Here is a 19760-nt window from a genome sequence, read left to right as displayed (position 1 = left end):
ATTAAGAAGGTTAGAGGGGGCACCTGGGTGGCTCACTCTGTTAAGCGTCTGCCTTCCGTTCAGGTCATGATCCCAGGGTTGTGCGATCAAGTCCTGCATAGGGCTCCTTGCTCTGCAGGCAGCCTCCTTCTCCCTCTGCCTTTGTCTCTCATGAATAAATAAATAAAATCTTAAAAAAAAAAAAAAGGTTAGAGGGTACACTTTAAATAGGCCATGGTGAATATAATATCAGTAACTTATTATTGTCAGTCAGAAAATAAATTTTGCCCAAATATTTATTTCAAGAAAAGCCTGCAGTTATCTTCCAAAATTCACTAAGAGAAGTGCCCAAATAATTCAGCTGTAGTGCTTTAAGGACAAAAGAAAAAACAACAGAATAAATTTACTCCTGATTTGTGTATACAGCTTTTGAAAAAATAAAATGTGTGAAAATGCTGCATCATAACACCTTTTAAAAGTAAATATTCCTAGATTTTCTAACCAGTTTGTAATAATGAGACTAGGGCACATAATTGGCAACAGAGCCTAGGTTGTGCCCAGAGAAAGCCAGGTGATGAGGTAGGTTTTACTGATAACCAGAGCCCTTTTTTAAGAACAAAAATCTTTTAAAATATGTCTCACCGAATTCATGTATAAATGCTACAGCCCGCAGGGAGTATCCAGATACGCAGTACTTTTTTGAGGTTTGCAGAGTCACCTTAACTTTGGCATCTTGGTGAACCCAGTGGATTACCAGTAGAGGGAATAGCGTGCATTTTCAGCTCATGAGTTACTGTCCCCTTGCTCAGGCTGGGGTCTTTGATAATTCGAATAATCATGGCCTGACCTGAAACTGGCATCTCTGCACAAGCCTCATAGGAATAGACAGAATTTCCAACAGAGAGCCAGTATTTCCAGAATTGCAATGGAACCTGCCAGGTTATAAGAATAACTTTAGACCCCAGAGGATTGTTTCAAAGACCTAGGACTGTACAAATTATATATGCACAAGCATACAGGCTTTCTGTCTCTGTCTCCCTCCTTCCCTCCCTCTCGATAGATAAACAATAGATAGATAGAAGATAGATGGGTAGACAGATAGATACATACATACATACATAGATACATGCATACATAGACCTTCATCCTTACTTAGTATGTAAACCTTGTGAGGCTAGTCATTCATGTTAATATGATTAGAATTCATTGGCACTTATACATTCAAATTACTTTTCTTGTCATCGTGTAGATCACTTTTGAAAGGTAACAGGATCCTATTATGCTCTTTACTTTCCTTATATCTTCCTCTTTTTTTTTTTTTTTTCAGTGAAAATATGTAATCATTGGAGGTGCAGAGAACATTTTCCTATATACCGTGCTTTAGCAAATACAGGGCAATGCTCTCCCTAACATATTATTTATCTAATGAACAATCTTGTCTCTGTTTAAATGTCAGTAATAATGGGCGATTGGCTCTTTTTGTCTTTCTAGTTTTAAATCGATTTGTGAAAATTAGTTTATTTTGCAGGCTTCATCATGAATTCCTTCAAACAGCCCATGTGCCACTGTCACAGATTAATTTTGTGTGTTGTTTCTGACAGCTGGGCCGGCCTGCCTGCCTTCTTCCCTTCTCTCCATCCCTGCCTCCTTCCCCTTTCTTTCTAATTTACCAGTATGAGTAAAGAAAAGTTATTTTTCCCCCACTGTATAGTGTTGCCCCATGTTGAGACCTTTTCTTGGACTTGGACTTTTTATTTAGGAGACCATATCCAGCAAAAATAGATTCTACTTCTGAGCGTGTCTTGCTATGTATTATGAATACAATGAGTGACTTCTTTTTTATTTATGTTTAAAACCTTGAAGTTATCACAAATAAGCTGTAGCTCAAAAGCTGAGTGTTGCATATTATATACGACTGGCAGATCTTTTATTTCTGTGATGCACCAAATCACAAATTCGATTCTTTCCCAGACAATTTCAGCCTGGCATTTCCAATCTGTAGCCTGGATGTACATTCTTGCAAACTTTTAAATACTGCATTCACGTATGTTTTCATTCTTTGGTGCAATACCAATTTCCAGTCTCATTCCAGGGATCAGGCTGCCCTACTTTGTTGTAGGAATGCTCTATCCATTTGATTTTTAAACGCAAGTTTGCATATCGGATACCCTGCCGTGGCTGGGACAGCCTTATGCCTTATAGAAATGTCAGTTTGCGTCGGAGTTTGCTTCCATCGAAGGGCCTAGAAAGCAAGTTAAGCCTCAAGACTATTTCACTTTAATGACAACACACATGGGTAACGCGGATAACCTCCTCCAGGCCTTAGCCTAGGCAGAATAGAGAATCCATGAATAAAATGAGGCCTAATCTTCAACTTCGCCATCAGGAAGCCTTGGGAATTCCTGCACACGACTTTACCCTTTTCCTTCAAGAGTCACAGGAGCCTTCAGCACTGGAACCACACGCTAATCTCTCTCAACACTTCGTGTGGACACTGTCCGTGTGTTCCTTGACTTGCATTAATCATTCCTGCCAGCTCTTTTACATAGAGTTGTCTCAGAACCTGCTTTTTCTCTTTCTTCTTCAACAGCTAACTCTGGCAGGCTGTAATACCACACAGAGCTTACACCAGCTCGTATTTTTGTAAGATTATCCAACTGTATTAGGTATTTAAGAATATAGAGACTTTAAAAATGCAAAAAACCCATTTCCCTCCATGTGGGTTTCTCAGCGTGGAAGGGTGCTGTCAGAAGGTTTCCCAGGGAACACCCAAGGTGGGAGAGTCCATCAAAGGAGAAGGCCTTCACCAGCAAAGGTCTGTCATCTTGAAAGCAACCAATTCTTTTAACATTTAACCAACCGTCCCTTTAAGTGAAAGTATTTTGTTTAAAAAAAATAACAAAAACTTTACATGAGGTTGGGACAGGGACAAGGCGGCAACGTCATCCTGTCTGGCCAGCCTTTTGAGGAAGGGAGCAGTCATGTGACTGACGTTCAGGCAGGCCAACTTTGAAACTGCAGCCTCTCTCCTTCAAATGACCAACCACAGGCTCCCTTTAGATCCCTTTCCAAGTGCAGCATCTGGGGTCCGATCAGCATTGCCACAGATGGCTCTGGGGCTGGAGGGCTGCCCACCACAAGCAGGCACACACCAGTCCGTATGTCTCCTGGCTAAGCCCTGGGCACTGCAAAAACATGGACTCTGGACTGGAAGTTTCCTGACAACATTTCCCTCCCAGGAAAATACCCATTTCTCCTTTAAGCGAAGCGGTGTGAACCGGGGTCTGCTGCATGTTAAATACCATCCAACAGTCCGAGATACACAGGTCCTCTGTCCGGGGACTCACTCTCCAGTGGCTCCATTAGTCATCTGACACATTGCTTCCGAATGCTTATATTTAGAGCAGGACCCAAATCAAGCCAAACTCTTGGTAGCTTAAAAATAAAAACATGGAGACATTGTTTTGCACATTGGCTTTCGTTTCCTGTATGTTTGTTCTACCTGAGTCTCTGGGAGTCCTTTCTGTGTAGATAAATAGCTCCTTCTACTTGCTGACTGCTAGCCTGTCTCCCAGGAAAGGAGGCACCCTGAGAAGCACTGGACTGCCTTTTCTTCAGCGCTTGCGATCCTGAACGCACACGGGCCCTGTGATGGTTTTGCTGTTACTCTCCTACATTTACCTTTGAAATAGGCTTTTGAGAGATTTCATTGTGGGGAGGCAGAATTCCAGCACCATGCTGCTACCCACTGGTAGCACTGGGTACCCAAAAACATATTGAAGGCATTCATTTATGCAGCTGTTCAGGTTCATCTTCTTCCCGGAAGTCTGAGGATAGCAGAGCTGACCTATCAGTCGCTTAAATTCTTCTCTAGCAGGTGTGTTGATCTCGGCACGGTGGCTTTTTCGTTTCCATGGTGGGGTTTTCAGGGCTTTCACTATGTCATTTTGTGTAGCACTATGTTCGGCGGTATAGAGGAGAGAAAAACACAGCAGGAGAAATCAAAAGGCTCTAGCGTTCAAGAAGGGGCAGAGCTGGCACATGCCATGGAGGGAGAACCCCTTCCTCTTGGTGGTGTGAGCACCACTGCACCTGACGTTGGTGCCACTGCCATCTGAGAGGGGCAGTGACAGGTGAGGGAGGGCTTCATAGAGTGCTGTTCCTTGCATCTACCAGTTCCCTTAAGACTGTAGTCAAAATTATCCTTTGAGAACAGAAGACCTTGAGAAAACCTTAAGTCTCTGGTTAGCAGTGCCCTATGTTGTTTGTGTCATATGCTTAAGCAGCTAGATTGCTTTGCTCTTAAATCTCCTGGTCTGTTGAATTCTCTGGTTAGATTGGCAGCTCCCTCAGGGCCGGCACCATGTCTTTCCTTTCTCTAGTATCCTCTCCAGAAGGTCATGGAATGTTCCATGCAGTACATGCTCCTTAAGTAAGCTCCCACTCTCTCTCCGATGCAAAAGCCCACTATCAGAGCCTTCTCGAGACCCATGTGTTCAGAAACATCATGGTTTTGCCTTTTGACCTTTTAGTGGCTTTTGGGGGTTTTCCCTTAGCCCTTACCACATGGATTTGCAGGTGTTGGCTTTCAGGTGGAGGAAGCAGAAACCAGAACAGTCCCCCGGCCACCACTGATGAGACTGCAGAGAGAGGTTGGGCACTTCCTTTGCTTCACCGAGCGCCAGGCATCCTTCTCAGCTCTGAAGTTAACACAGAGCTAGACTGAAACCTGCAGAAATCCCTGCCACGGTGCATCTTAGGGAATAGGGGGGGAAGAGGGATTTTTAAGGACTTGATTCAAATATGGGGCCTCCTCAAGAATGACTCATTTGCATTTTGAAGACCCTGTGGATTCAGTGGTTGAAGGAGTCAACAGCCAGCTGACGACACACTTAAGAGACAGGACAAGAAGGCAGCTTTGCTGTCCTCCCCACTACAGGCGAGCAACGAATGGTGCCGTTGATAGGAGGATGAAGTGTCATAAGCCATGGAAAATAGTCCAAAATTATCCATGTTGAAGTGAACCCTCAAGAAAAGCATTTGTTGGTGTGGTGGTTGAATCCTGTTGAAAGAGCTTACTGTCACTATGCTAATGCACAATCAAAGCCCGGAGAGCTACCCTCCCCATAAGCAGAAATTCCCTTTGTGCCTGTGTCTCCTGAAATTCCCCACGCTGTACTTGGGATGGCAGCATACATCCGTTTCTGCTAACATCTCTCCCTCCTGCGTCTCTCCCTCCCTTTTGGGAATAGAGCACGCCCCCTGCAGTCAGAGACCCTTAAGACCCTTAGGACATTTTGGTGTTTTATTTTGGGGAAGAACCCTTTGATTTATTTTCTCCCTTGGAAAACCTTTTCATTTTTATGTTGTGGGCTGGGAGAGGTGGGGTGCGGGGGAGGCAGAGCTGAGGTCATGGGCGGGTAATTTAAACTCCTATGTTAATTCTTTTAATGAAGGTTGGTAATGATGTTAGCTAATGATAATTCTGAAAAAGGCAACATTAGGTGTGAAATATCCATAATCTATGGCACCAGATACTACACACTGATATAAGAGAAAATAAAGATATCATCGTGATGAAAACCTCTTATTTTTCCTAATTTGCATTTGGGAAAAACATGAATTTTATGGTCATTTCAAACACCCAACAGAGTAACAATTAATCAATTTATCTTTGCTTTTATTCATTTTATCTGCATGTCTCTTCCTTTCTTCTCTCCTGCAAGAAAGGTTTTAATAACTCAAACATTTAGCTCCCACTCTGCCACCTATCACTGCGTCACATTTGTTAAGTTTCATTGTTTTTGAAGTGACAGATGCTTCTTTCACTTTTTGTAGGAATGAAGGAGAAGAGTTCATGTCATATGTGCTGAATAAAATTAATATTTCTCTCCTCCCTTTTTTTGAAATGCCTGTTCTCCTCATGATAAATTTTTATCATTTTGAATCTTTTAAGCCAGAGTTGAAAATATGTGTTTTGTGACAACTCCTTGCTCCATTACAAGTTGTCTCCAATACAATAACTGAAAACAGATAATGGGTTATTTTCTTAGTATCGAGATCCTCCAAAAGAGGACATTTTTAAACACTGTATTGAACTGAATTTAGGATCTGGAAGTTTGAATACCTGTGAGTATAATAACACCCAAGCAAAAGTACCATTTCTGTTGGTCACCCCCCAGTCCCTGAAATAATATTGTCAGTTGTTGATCACAGTACAGTGATATTGAAAGAAATGTTTAGGGTGAGTGTGAAAGTCAGTGGGATTCCTGGAAGTTCTAATTACTTAGGAACATTTTGGTTTTGGCAAAGTTATATGGTATCATTATCAACAAGATCCCATCAGTGTTATTTAAGTTTGCAAAAAAAAAAAAAAAAAAAGAATTGTTTTAGTTATACTTGGAATTACAAGGCAACTCCCCAACTCTGAGATCCTGAATTTTTTGCCTGAAGATCAGGGAGACATTCATTTCTAAAGGTTACATGTGTTCTGGCATCAGTATAGATTCTAATTAATTGTTCCACATTAAAAATGTATAATGCCTTCCTGCAAACTCCCGGCACACTTTTTCTGGGAATCCTGCAGGCATGTGATTTCCTGTATGGCTTCTGGAAAGATGGGTACTGTGAGTTCTACAAGTAGAAGGAGGAAATTGGGCAGATAGCTAGCAGATAACTTTAGGTCATTCTGATAATTATGGTTTATGGGATTTTAGGATTTTAAAAGAGAAAGGCTGAGAAAAATGTCTAGAAAACCACATAGATCCATGTGACATTAAGAATAAAAATTGAGAAGAAACACATACATCATCAGACAATACATTTGTGCAATTTCTGTGCAGTATTTATGGTTCCTGTGAGAGGAGGGAAGACAGTAGTCTAGGGGAAAACAATGTGTTGATCCCTCTTGTACTATCCTGGAAATTAATTGCATAGATTAGGTGAGCCTGGTCTAGATTTCTAAGAGAGTCATCATTAGAGGAATACAGGGTATTAAAAGAAGCTCTGATCCCCAATCAAAATGACAATGTTTTTGACCCCACTCTGTCACTATATGTTTGTGAATTTCATCCAGTTTACTGGATGTAATGTCAGCTAGATTGGCTCATGCCAAGGGTCTTTGAAATGCTGTGGCTCTCTGGGTACTTGAATATTTTTTTTCTTTAAAATCATACCTGGCTAGAGGCAGATGATACTACCTTGTAATGGATAAATCCTTCTTAGACTCTAAGATGAGACCGGTTATAAAGGTGGTGATTAGCTGGTATGGTTCATGAAAGTTGAGACTATTTAAAATTTCCAAGAATAGTCCCAGTCCTAGGAGTCACACCATCAAACCCATATCATCCTCAATACTTTCTTAGAGTCTTGGCTTATTTTCAATTTTGGTAGCAGGTCTATTAGCCCTGTTCTCTGTGGCATTGATTTTGGTCAGAAAATTCTCCTTCTCGACAATAAAAAAAAAAAAAAAAAAAAAAAAAAAATGAGCCAGTGACATGACAAGCTCTTGCTGATCAGCTAGCTGCTTTGTTACTTCCAGCTCTCTCATCCAGATTATCTACACCCTCGTGTTTACGCTGAGCTAAGAATGTGTCTGGAATTGTCTTTTTCAGTTAGAAACGGTGTCTGTTACCTTGTGTGGGGGAGAGCACTTTGACCTCACACACATTGATTCTGGTAGAGGTGTAGTGGAAAGTTCTCTGAATGACATACCCTAACTTCTCTATTCTTGAATACGTCCACATTGGATAAAATAAATTGAATAGCAAAGCTTATCTTGCCAAAGACAAGACTGCTAACATGATGATAAGAATGATGATGGTTTCATTTACGGGGTATCTATATGAGTCCAGTACAAACCTGGGCAGGTTATTTCCACAGAACTTGTCTTTACATGTACATGTTACTGATATATCAGAGGAAATTTGTAAAGTAGAATGACAGTCCTCCTCTTGTACTACCATTTTCTGCCTTTAATCTCTTTGTATGTATATTAATTTGTTTCCTTGTGATTTATATCATATTCAGGGAGAAAAAGTTTTTTTTGTAGGTTCTTTTTTATTGTGATGAAATATACATAATATGATATTTCTCACTTTAGTCTTTCCTTAATGTACAATTCAGTGGCATTAAATACATTTACAGTGTTGCATAACCATCATCACATCTATACCCATAACTTTTTCATCATTCCCCAAAAAACCTCTGTACCAATTAAATAACAACTTCTTTCTTCCTTACCTACAACCCCTGGAAACATCTACTTGGTTTTTATGGCCTGCCTTATCCTAGGTACTTCAAATAAGTAGAAGCATACAATATTTGTTCTGCATCTGTCTCATAATATTTTCATTGTCCATCCATGTTGTAGCATGTATCTGGATTCTGTTCCTTTCTAAGGCTGAGTAATATCTCCCTCTATCCCCCATGTGTGTAGTGCCTTCTATTCATCCATTCACCTGTTGATAGACACTTGGGTTGTTTTCAACCTTTTGGCTGTTATGTATAGTTTTGCCATGAAAACAGGTATACAAATATCTGTTCAAGTCTCTGCTTTCAATCCTTTTGGATATACATCTAGGAGTTGGAAGTACTGTACTGGATCATATGGTGGTTCTATGTTTAAAAAGAGAGGTTCTTTTTTTTTTTTTTTTTCTCCTTAGTTCTAAATTTTGGAGAAAGACCAAGGCTAATTTCTCTTTCTCTGAATTTTTATTCATTTAAGCATTTGAAAATAGCTATGATGTCCTTTCTAAGTGTCCTCTTGTCTAAGCTAAAAATTCCAAGTGATGTAACCTGTTTTTTTAGAACCTAAATGTAAGATCTTCTCTCAACCCCAGCAACATTTCATGTCATTACTTTCATCCATTACTTCATGCTATGGGGATATCCAAATAGCTTATTCTGGGATCCAGTATATTAGACCCTTTTCCCAAGTTTATGTTTCCTAACTCTGAGATACACTGAGAAAACATCTAAGAATTATAAAAGCAAAAGTCATCTTCCTTTCCACTTCATGAAAAATCACAAAGGGAATGGTGAAGATAAAATTACATAATCCATCTTTAAAATTTCTCATGTGGATCCATTAGAGGTATTCAACTTTTATTTTGTATAATTAGAAGAAGAAGTGTTTTGTTGACATTATATTAGTTGACTTGAATATCATGTCACAAGGTAGAACATCCTTTCACAGAGCAGAGAGGTTCCAAAAGACTTGCTATAAAAATGAGGAATGGAAACTTGGCCTTTTTCTGTTGGCTGTTTTCACTGAGCTCAGAATTCTCTTGTTTTAAAGGTGCTTGTGATTATTGTGGGGCTGTTTTTATGACCAAAACTGTGACATCAGTTATTTCCATTACTGGGATTCTGCTAAATGTTGATCTAAATTATGTTTGTGTCTAGTTTATTACACTTGCTAAAGAAGAAAAAGTGATATTCTACATATGATATGCTACATGTTTATAAGCTGCCTAGCTCTTAAAACTCAAATAAGAATATTCATGCAAAATGTTTCTGCCCCTAGTATGAAAATTCCTTTTCTTAAATATCCCCTTAGGTTCTTCTTTCAAAACAGTTGTCTAGTTATTTTGGCATTTGCTAGGGTAACTCAAGAATCTTACAAAATGCCTGTACATTGGGTTGACCAAAGAGCTTAATTAGAGGGTACAGCACCTGGTTGACCTTTTCTTGTATTGAAGAAGAAAATTTTCTTTGGGAAATTAAACTTATGTGAAAATGTGATGTTTTGTTGCGCTGGGAAGATGCTAGTCTGTATAGTCTGTTCATCTCATGATTGATCTCATTCCTGAAAGGATCATACTCCAATTACATTATTTTTTACTCTTTAAACTTAATTTTACATACTCAGAATATTTTTAAGCATTAACAGAATAACTGTTTTGATAATAGGATGTGCCTTTAGTTTCTAAGGCGTCACAGTTTTCAAAAACCTACCCAGTCCATTGACAAATCAATAATATTCCTACAATTTGTAAGTGGCATACATTTGCAGAACTTTGACTAGTTAGAAAGGAAGAAAGAAAGAAAGAAAGAAAGAAAGAAAGAAAGAAAGAAAGAAAGAAAGAGCAATACATTAGGGGAGAAACATTTCGATCGTTCAAATAAATGTTGATTGGGTCATTTCATCATACATTACCTGTATTGATTTGGGATAAGTAATCTTATCATTCTGTGTTAGTTTTTAGTAAAAGGATTATGAGGAAAGTGACTAATAAAGCTACCTTCCCGATTTGCTAATAGCATTCAACTTTAATTTCCCATTTGAGATATCCCCTGAGAGCTAAATCACTCCTGGAATTTGAATCTAATCCTGAGCTTTCTCCAAGTGCCCGCCTAGTGGTTGCACCTTGCTCCCCTTTCCCTGGCTTTCTCATCCCACCACCCCACAATTGTTACTGTTTTCAACTGTGAAGTAAGCTCAAGAAGAAACAACCTAAATATAATGAGAAGTCGTAGTGATTTTCCTCATGGAAAACAGTTGACATCCCTGTTGATCAATTTCCTGTAGCTTGTTTTTCAAGCAATTGACTGCCTTTGCTACACACTATCCCTTAAGTTATGGTTACAATATTGTTACCACTGAAAGAACTATAGTAATTTTATTTTGTTCCTTTGTATAGGGTCTCCTTTTGCTACTTCCACCCTTCCCACTCTAACAGTTGAAAGTTGGCCAGCATCTCCATTAATCAAATGCTAGACAAAAGATATTTGTCAAAAATAGTTTTGCTTTTTTTGTGAAAATGGGAAAAATTTGAACAGATAAAGATTAAATAGCAGTGCAAGAGTCGGGTAGTTTGGCGGACAGAAATCTAGAGTAGTGTTGATTCCCTGGCATGGCTTTCTTAGCAAAGAGAACAATTTTAATCAGTTACAAAAATATTTGTGATCCATATGTTCCTCTCTGCTCATTCCCATATGCCCGTATTCCCTTTTATCTCAGTGGAAGATGACTTTATGATTCAGGCAGGCAAGAATAAAATACCTCGCTGACTTTAGAGCTCAGTGCTATTTCAAAACGTGTCCCGATAATTACGCACACACATGTATCTAGGCTGTTCACGCTTTGGGTTGGTTACGTGAATATCAGTTTGTTCTTCCTTTTTCTTCATGGAAAGAATTATATCTTGCATCCACCTACTGGGGTTGGAATAACACATCGAAGGCTTAGATTCAAAAACTGCATTTGCTCTTCACCTGCTGGATTAAATGCCACTGTACAAGTATGAGGAACAGAGCACAGAAGACAAAAAGATTGCGGTGATCGTTGATAACTTCATTTTCTTTGGGAAAAGGAAAACAGAACCCAAAAAGCATGTGGTAATTCCATCCATCACTGGTGCCTATTCTGAGACGTATTAGATGATGGGCTGGTTATTTAGATAGATCCTAATTTTAAGACATGCTGACTTCTGGTTAATATCGAGTGTTAGTCGTAGTAGCCATGGTGAAACTGGTCAAAATTGGAAAATTAAAATGACTGTTGATTAACGATCCATTTTTGTCCTCAATGCATGTTCGCTTGGCTCTCGTTGATAGCTATATAATGTCTAACAACCAAAGAAACATGTTGTAAAGCCAAATTGGCCATTCTGATGACACATGAATAAGGCTAGAAATTATCGACTGTCTTTGTGATCGCATTTTCAACAGTTGTTTCTCCCTTGCACAACAAATGGTGTTGTAATCCAATATGTTGTTAATATAGCCACAGCAAAATCCGTCGAGGAGCCGGCTGTGCTCATTTAAACTTGGGAGGGGGGCAGCGAGGGTGAGGCAGGGAGTGTTTTTCAACTTCAGACAAAATAACTGAGATGCATTTAGCGTTTGCAAAGATGGGTGTGTGCTGGGAGAGGTGTGCATGCTGCTGGATTTAGCAGGTGTGCCCCAGAGTTGCAGCAGAAGGGAGAGACACCGCTTGGTTTTAGCAAATATTATTAGGAATCCGTCTCTGTGTTTGCATTCAAGCTGTCTTTGCCGCTGCTCCTGTAGGAGTTGTGAGAAAACGAAAGTGCACATTATAGCGTGGATTGTTTTCAACCGGCTCAAAGTTTGCAAATCTGTTGAATCCCTCTGACAGTCTTTCTGTGCTGTCAAGCAGAATGCCCAGCTGGTGGAGGCAATCCTGATGGGGAAGGAGAGGAATGGGGAGACCGTGTTCACTGCCCAAGGAGAATATTAGGAATTCTTTCCAAACTGTAAGCGGGGAAGAGAGAGCTCTTTCAGCCATGCTGTTGTGAAAGTTTCCTTTTTCCCTTTTTCTTTTTCCACTTTCATAGATAATGCCCATTAAATCAAAATTTTTAAATACGCTTCATTAGGACAACTTTCCTAAAGAAAGGAGTCTCAGAAACAGCATTAAAGTATATTATATTAACCTATAATTAATACAAAGTCTTTGGTTAAAAAGGAGGCAAGACTTATAGCTCATAGGTGATCTCGATTCTCACGGAGGCAAACACACAGGCTTGGTTCTTTTTTTTTTTTTTTCCTTCCCTTTTTTTTAATATAAAGTGCAAGATTTCACTAAAAAAGGTTAAAATTGAAGTGAGTAATCTTCGGTGCATAATGCAATTGTTAATTTTAGCTCCCTGCGTGGGTGCCGCTCTGACTTGAACAGCCGGGCTGTAGCCTTCATTAGAGAAGAAGCAGGCAGCCCGAGACAGGTGGGGCTGGATCAAGCTGTGAACGTGATTTGCTGGAAGCTGGTCATTAGTGTTAGAAATCTGGTCTTATTTATTTGGTTCTTCACCCTACCATGACTATTCAATTATTATTATTGACTTTTCATCTTTTTTCAGGTTGACGATGTGTCAAACCGTGTAAGGGAATCGCATGGAGATGGGCATTCCGAACTGTTAATGGGGACATGGGACTCCAGTTGTCTCTGATCACTTGTGTGGATTTTCCTGGTGTAGAACGACAGAAGCCGCTAGTAAGTCGTCAAGACCTACGGCAGGAATTCTGCACGAAAGGTAAAGGCCTTGTTGTCCAGCTGTCATCTCGTCTATATTTTGTTATCCTATAAATGTGCCTGTTCTCATAGAAGAGGTCATTCGGTGTAACCAAAAAAGACGGGATCTAGAGCAGGGACTCAATTGGCTTGCAGTTTATAAAATTAGAGCTCAGTTTGTTCATTCCATTTTAAATCTAGTCACAATCTGCTTTTCTATTGAAATGCTTTGAAGACCGAGTTAGGGCAATAGAAGTCCATCTCCTCCCCCTGCCCAGTATCTTGAGAAACAAGCTGTTTGCCATGAGAAACAGAACCGTTGTTAAGGACACACATAACCCTCCCAGGGTCACTGAAATATGAGGAACCTATCTGAATACACTGGATGGATATCCTCAAATCTCCCCAAACTTAAAAGTAGTGCTCACCAGTAACTCACAGACTCAAGGCACCATTCTTTAGAAAACTCTTCCTTTTACATTCCCATAATCCTTTGCCAAGTAAGCCTGTGTTTTTTAAAGATACCATTAGATACCATCTGTTCTGTCATGGTAGATCTTAGCAGATTTGCAACAGAAATCACCGTGGTTTAGATTTTTCTCATGCTTCCCATATCCAGTTGGAAATAAAGTTACTGAATTAGTAAATGGTAATTAAACACTCCCAAAGAAACTTATCCCTGACTTGTCCAGTAATCATTACCATTTGAATGACTGGGAAGAGGGCAGTCATCGGTTGGGAATTTTCTGTGGAAGAACTGACTTTCTAGGTCACACTGTTTCTTTTTCTTCTTCCTTCTTTCATTCTTTCTGTATTTCTTTCCTTTCTCCCCTAACCCCTTTTCCCCCCTCACATCTTAAAAAAAAAAAAAAAAAAAAAAAAAAAAACTGAGGAGGAAGTAAATGCTAAATTATTCATGAACCTCATTTGACAGCATATCAGAAGGGGAAGTGTCAGGGGTTGTATGGAGGTAGGGAGAAAAAAAAATAATAACAGGCTTTAACTTTGAAAAGCCATTTCCAGCATCTGTGTCGTAGTGTACTGTGGGTCTGGAGCAGCGGGTTTCGGTGGCTATAGCTTCATTAGAGCTGCCTGCCAGAGACTGCCTTCCCAGGGTCTGTGTAACACCAGCAACTGCCAGGAGCTCTGGAGAGCACTCTTGCTTTTAATAATGTAGCTGTCAGTTTGAAGCCTGGAAATGTTGGCCCTGAAAGGTTTATTGCCAAATTTAGATCTTATATTTATACTGAATTATTAGCTCTTAAATTGATTTTTGCCCCTACTTGTAGAGTACATGGTACTCCTTATGCCTTAGGAGAGCATGTCTGTGGGTTGAAACTTGCAGATAATTTTTGAATCATCTCAGACACACTGCAGAACACCAGTCCCCCCTCTTGCCTCAGCAGTGGAGGGTCATCTCTCCAGGAGTTGGAGCAGTGCTCTCTTTTTCTTCTTCTTCCCCTTTGTGCCGGGGCTTAGGGACTGGTGGACACGTGGGAGTTCTGTGTCTCCGTTTAAGATCTGTGGATCCATTTCGATGGCAAGGTGTATTGGCGAGAGTGCGTGTATGGGTGCGGAGGGGGTGTGGAGAGGTGACTGATTCTGCCTCGTGCGTTTGCCTCCCATTCGGGATTTGATCTGACTTTCTTATTCGCCTTTCCTGTAAAATTGGCAGAGATGCCAGAGTTGCTCGTTTGAATTTGAATACAAAGGGAGAAATGAAATACCGTGAGAATAATTGGAAGTGATTCACCGTGCACTGACTTTACGTTCTGACTTCTTAACCTTGCAGGGCATCGCACCTTGTTATTTTAATTTGCGTCTGGGAGAATGTCTGAGCCAGGAGACCTGAGTCAGGCAGTAGTGGAGGAGGGCGGGACGGAGCAGGAATCGGCCACTCCAGAGAACGGGATTGTGAAATCGGAGAGTCTGGATGAAGAGGAGAAGCTGGAACTGCAGGTGAGCTTGGAAAGCTTGTCCGCTGCCCTAGCTCGCACCCTTGGGCACCGTTCCTCTCTTTCATATGCAGAATACTTTGAATGTCTGTTTTCTTTCTTTCTTTTTTTCCCCCCCATTTAAGAGTTTGACTAGTAAATGAATAGGAAATCCATAAAGCCACTCCTCTCCTTTTCTAATTCTTAATCACTTTTTTTCCTGACCAAAAGAGGCTCTAAAATCCCTTGGAGATGAACAAAATCACCAGAGATCATGTTTAATGACTGAATTTGTGCACAGCATCTCCAGAGTGATTTCCAGACCACCTCAAGGAGCTTGTGAAGGTTTTCTCCCAGAGGCAGCTTTAGGCTAGCTGAGTTTTAAAAATGGATTTGCTATTCCAGGGAAAGCTGAAGACCCAGCTCAGGACAGACAAAGAAAAATCAAAGACCTGAGCTCTGTGGACCTCTGAGGGCAGGCAAAGGTTCAATTCATATTAGAACAGACCTAAGCCCTAGAATTCACAGCCAGAAAGAGAGAGAGAAGGAGAGACAGAGAAAACACCAGAGAAGGGCAGGGGAGGGAATTGGGGGTGATTGATGGTACCAAAAAGGTGATATGATTAAATACACCATGATTTATGAGAGCAAGAGATTTGGGAGAGGGAAAACAAACTGTACTTGCAAATAGCCTGTATTGATTTTCTTTGAACCAAAGTACAAAAGCGTTAACTCTTTTTATATTCCAGTGAACAAAGGCAGATAACCACATAATGGCCAAAAGCCTTCAAGGTCAACTTCCCTGCCTCCCCCCTTCCCCCCTAGCTGCTATAAGGAAAAGGAGCTAAGAGTTAGAAGGTCAAAAGTTTGGGGGAGCGAGGGAAGGGGAACTTTCCCCCAATGGTTGTAATACCTTCTTGTTTCTATTGATTTCTGGACTCTAGTGACACTTCCTCTTTCTCTCTCTTTCACCCTCTCCCTCCTGATTGTTGGTTTACTGTTTGTTTGTTTGTTTGTTTTGCTTTCTTTCTAACATACAGAGGCGGCTGGCAGCTCAGAATCAAGAAAGAAGAAAATCCAAGGTAGGGTTCTGGAGATGCCACATTGATCTGCTAACATGGCTATCAGTAGCATACTTCCCATTGGGGTTAAAAGGTTTGTCACCAATTCAAAGGGTCCCGTATGGATCTTCGCTTTACTGGCCCTGTTCCCTTTTAATGGGGTCTTGTTGACACTTCTTGTCTTTCTCGCTCTGTATGTTTTTCGGCTAGAGCATTTAGGGTTCACATAGCCGCAAGTTTATGTACCCGATCCTGTTTTCAGAACTGCAGATTTGACAGTGCTTTACAAAATGAGTAGTCGCTTGTCTTGCTTTCATTTTAAATAAAATCTGGGGTAGATGTGTTAGTCTCGCCCGTTGATTTCTCCCTTGAAGTAAACAGGTGCTGATGTTTAGGTCCCTTTCCTCATCCTAAACATCTTTTCAATCGGATCCCTCCCAAACTCAGATTTGGTAGAAATTAATTTGTGTCATCTTTTTCTCCTTACATTTTCAGAAAATGGCAGCAATTCCTTCTTTGTATGTTTCCGACGGGATGGGCAGAGTTTGCTCAAAGTGCCCCTTAAGTCGGCGCATTCACACTCTCCTCTGCCTGCATCCCCACCCACACAGGGCTCTGAATCTTGGAGCCAGTGTAGACAGACAGCACTGAACAGCCAATGTGAAGTTCTCTTCTAGGAGGGATCCGGGTTTGGGAATGTCCTGGGCAGGTGGAGAGGAGTTGACAGCCAGAGAATGTTTTCTGTTTGTTGTCTTTATTTTCCTTGCATTGCCTTTTCTTTCCCCTCCCCAGTCCGGAGCAGGAAAAGGTAAACTGACTCGCAGTCTTGCTGTCTGTGAAGAATCCGCCAGACCAGGAGGTGAAAGTCTTCAGGATCAGGTATATACCCCCTGTCATTTTCCTTAACTGCATGAATGGGATCTGTCTTTGTGTGCATGAGTAGAAATCTGGCATTACACAGTGTTTTGGGGGAGAAAAAAAAATAAGCAAAGAAAGACGTAGTTTTTTGGCTTCATCCCCTGCTTACGAGACGTCCTAAACTAGCTTAACAGTTTGTCACAGAGTATTACGTTTGTTTTTTTCCAGACTCTCTGAAAACTGCAAATGGAAAGGAATTCAAAAGAATTTAGATTAAAAACTTAAAAAGTGAGCACAGTAGTGCTGCATTTCCTCAAAGGCTCTCTCTTGCTAAGACTGAACCAAATATAGTTCTAAGTACCCTGTCTCCTTCCTTATTGGAGATTCTTACCTCTCACTTCCCCAAAATGCACTTGCCTATAAGAAACACAACTCTTGGCTCTTAACGAAACTTTGGAAGTAGTGAATAAGGTGCATTGAGCTTTGCAGATGTATCTTTATGGCCTTTGGTCGAGATTCTGAATACTGAAAAATTGTCCAGAAGTGAATCTGAGGTGATGGTGAATTTCGTATTATTCAATTTATATGAATTTAATATTATTATATATCGCTGTGGATCCTTCCACTTATTTTTGCTCTCAGCAAGACTACTAGGGTCTGAAAAATCCAAATTCTGACAAAATCCTCCCGTGACCAACTGGGGACTTCATATCATATTTATTTTTGTTTGCCTTTTAGGCATTGTATTCGCTTTTATAAAAATAGTCTAGCCGCTGAAATTTTCCTTATTTTATCAGAGGCTGAGAGAAGTCAAGACAAAAGTAAAATGATTTATCTGAGCCCAGGGGAGAGAAAATTGATCAAGATATTATTTTTGTTTGGGCTTGTTTGCTTTCCTCTTTTTACTTTAATTGAAATACTCTAAATTCTCCTCATGGAGGCAGAGAGCATTGAGAGCACTTTCTTTAAAAGGACCAAAAATAAATACCTTATAGATTTTGTCCTATGAGTATTTTTTTTTTTCCCTAGCTTCATTTTCTTATCGTGCCGCTCATGTCATAAGGCATGGACAGGCTATCTTTCTCTATCCATCACTATGTTTCATACACAAGCTTTATTTTCCTTGGGCTCTGAGAAATGTGTGGCTTTTCTTCAGCATTTTATTTGTGCTTCTATTTTTAATGGAAACGGAAAAGGGGAACTAATGTGACTCTCATGGCTTGTATTATTTAATGTTGATTGATGGCTTATAATGTACTATACAGGATATATGTTAACTCTGCGGAATGACAGACTCTGGGAGAAGTCATGCCCCAGTTGTCCCCCACTCCTAATACCAGGCAGAGGAGGACAGCCTTTATAGACTTAATCTACTTGTCATCCCATTTGACAAGGTACCAGGAGGAAATTTTTTAAGAGGTCATCTGTATCATAGTGCCCGTCCTGGACCTAAGTAGTTTCTCCATACAATTGGTGCAGAGAAATAAGATGCAGTTGGTGCTTTGTTCCTGCTGCTTTCACGCTCAGTGACCAAGACTAGCTGTGTAGGAGAGGATTAGAACTTGCGCTCCCTTCTTTGGACTGGCTGAGGGGTGGTGGGACCAGGCGGCCGATAGAAAATACCCAGGCACACATATTAGCGAGTGGGCATGCGACTTGTTAGAGAATAAAGAAGCAGACCTTTGAGCATATATGCAATGCCTTCATTAGGTACCACGGGCACTTACAAATGTGGGAACTGAATCCCAGAGAACCCTGGCAGAATGATACAGTATATGGATTGTATTGCTTCCCTAATATTTGTATATTCACAGTATTTGAAAACTGCCTTCATTTTCCTGTGTGGGAAAAACTCTTGCTACCTGTATTACTTGATCTCAGACCCATAGCTGATGGTTCAGTCTGTCCTTCAGTTAAAGGAGTTTTGCTTTTCTAATGTTATACTATTTACCTACCAGTGTACTACTGTGACTTGAATCATTCTTTTATTGTTGTTGGATATAAACTTATCCTGTACCAATGTATTTATTAACACTTGTATTTTATTATTGAGCATATCAATAAAAATATTAAAAAATAACAGATTGTTTTTTACCAACTCTATAGCACTTTTGTGTGTTCTTTCAGCACCATAATGTATATTTATGTATAGAAAAGATAGGTATTTTTCTGAGAATAGTAAATGTCCACACATGGCGTGAGTTTGTACTTTTTTTTTTTTTTTTCTGGTGGAAGATGTCTTTTAGCCTCTGCTCTTATATTTCTGCTGCAAGCCTCTTTGATTGTAGATTCAAACTGACAGAGGCTGGGTGATGCAAGAGGTTTTGAAGAAGCAATGAGACCACTCCGATGGGCTGGTGCCCTCAGTTTCCCCTCCTCATTAACTGCTGAATTGATTCTCCTACCCACCCTCCCCCAACTGTATTCTCTGAACCAGAAATGCTGCAGCAGTCTCCTTAGCAAAAGCAGAAAAAAACAAAACCTTAGAGTCTGCCCAAACCTTTGCAGACTAAAGACATTTCTGTCCCAAATCACATGACCAAAGAACCTATAGTCAAGTTACACCATTTTACGTATTTTGCGTAAGTGCGTCCCCAGCATAAACACGTGGATGTCAGGAAATCTGGCAAGGATAAATATTTGTCATGAGAACGTGCCTTATCTTGCCCTTTCTATCATATGTCTTTCCAGCCCTGGTGCCTTTTTATTCCAGCCTGGAGTTCACAACGGAGCCCCTCCTAAAAAACGAACTTGGTTTCGGGGGACCTGTGTGATGCTTGTTAGATTAGCCATGTTTACCAAGAACCCTAAAAATCCTAGGATGGCCATATTTGAGGAGGGAGGTTCAGGCATTGCTTTAGTCACATGTATAGGAGACTTAGTTGAGTTTTTAGTGAGAAACACTATTAGTCACTGGGAATTTTTTTTAACATCATAAATTTTAATGTCACTAGT

The 19760-nt window shown here is 40.3% G+C and overlaps 1 protein-coding gene across 22 annotated transcripts in view; it reads left to right on the top strand.

The window, feature by feature from the left end:
* ARPP21 (cAMP regulated phosphoprotein 21) overlaps nt 1–19760 on the top strand; it is a 151870-nt gene that overhangs the window by 28200 nt on the left and 103910 nt on the right. For 15 of the 22 annotated variants that reach the window (XM_032861288.1, XM_032861285.1, XM_032861283.1 and 12 more), the window contains exons 1-5: nt 12587–12665; nt 12801–12974; nt 14745–14911; nt 15927–15968; nt 16740–16826. In XM_032861288.1, the coding sequence (XP_032717179.1) occupies nt 14783–14911; nt 15927–15968; nt 16740–16826 (258 nt within the window). In that variant the 5' untranslated portion in view covers nt 12587–12665; nt 12801–12974; nt 14745–14782. The other 7 variants (XM_032861272.1, XM_032861269.1, XM_032861273.1 and 4 more) reach the window with 5 other exon arrangements.

The sequence above is a fragment of the Lontra canadensis genome, unplaced genomic scaffold, assembly GCF_010015895.1.
Source record: "Lontra canadensis isolate GAN:19392208 unplaced genomic scaffold, GSC_riverotter_1.0 scaffold20, whole genome shotgun sequence".
NCBI classification, from domain to species: domain Eukaryota; kingdom Metazoa; phylum Chordata; class Mammalia; order Carnivora; family Mustelidae; genus Lontra; species Lontra canadensis.
The sequence above is the reverse complement of the archived record's forward strand: the minus strand, read 5'-3'. Positions and strand labels throughout refer to the sequence as shown.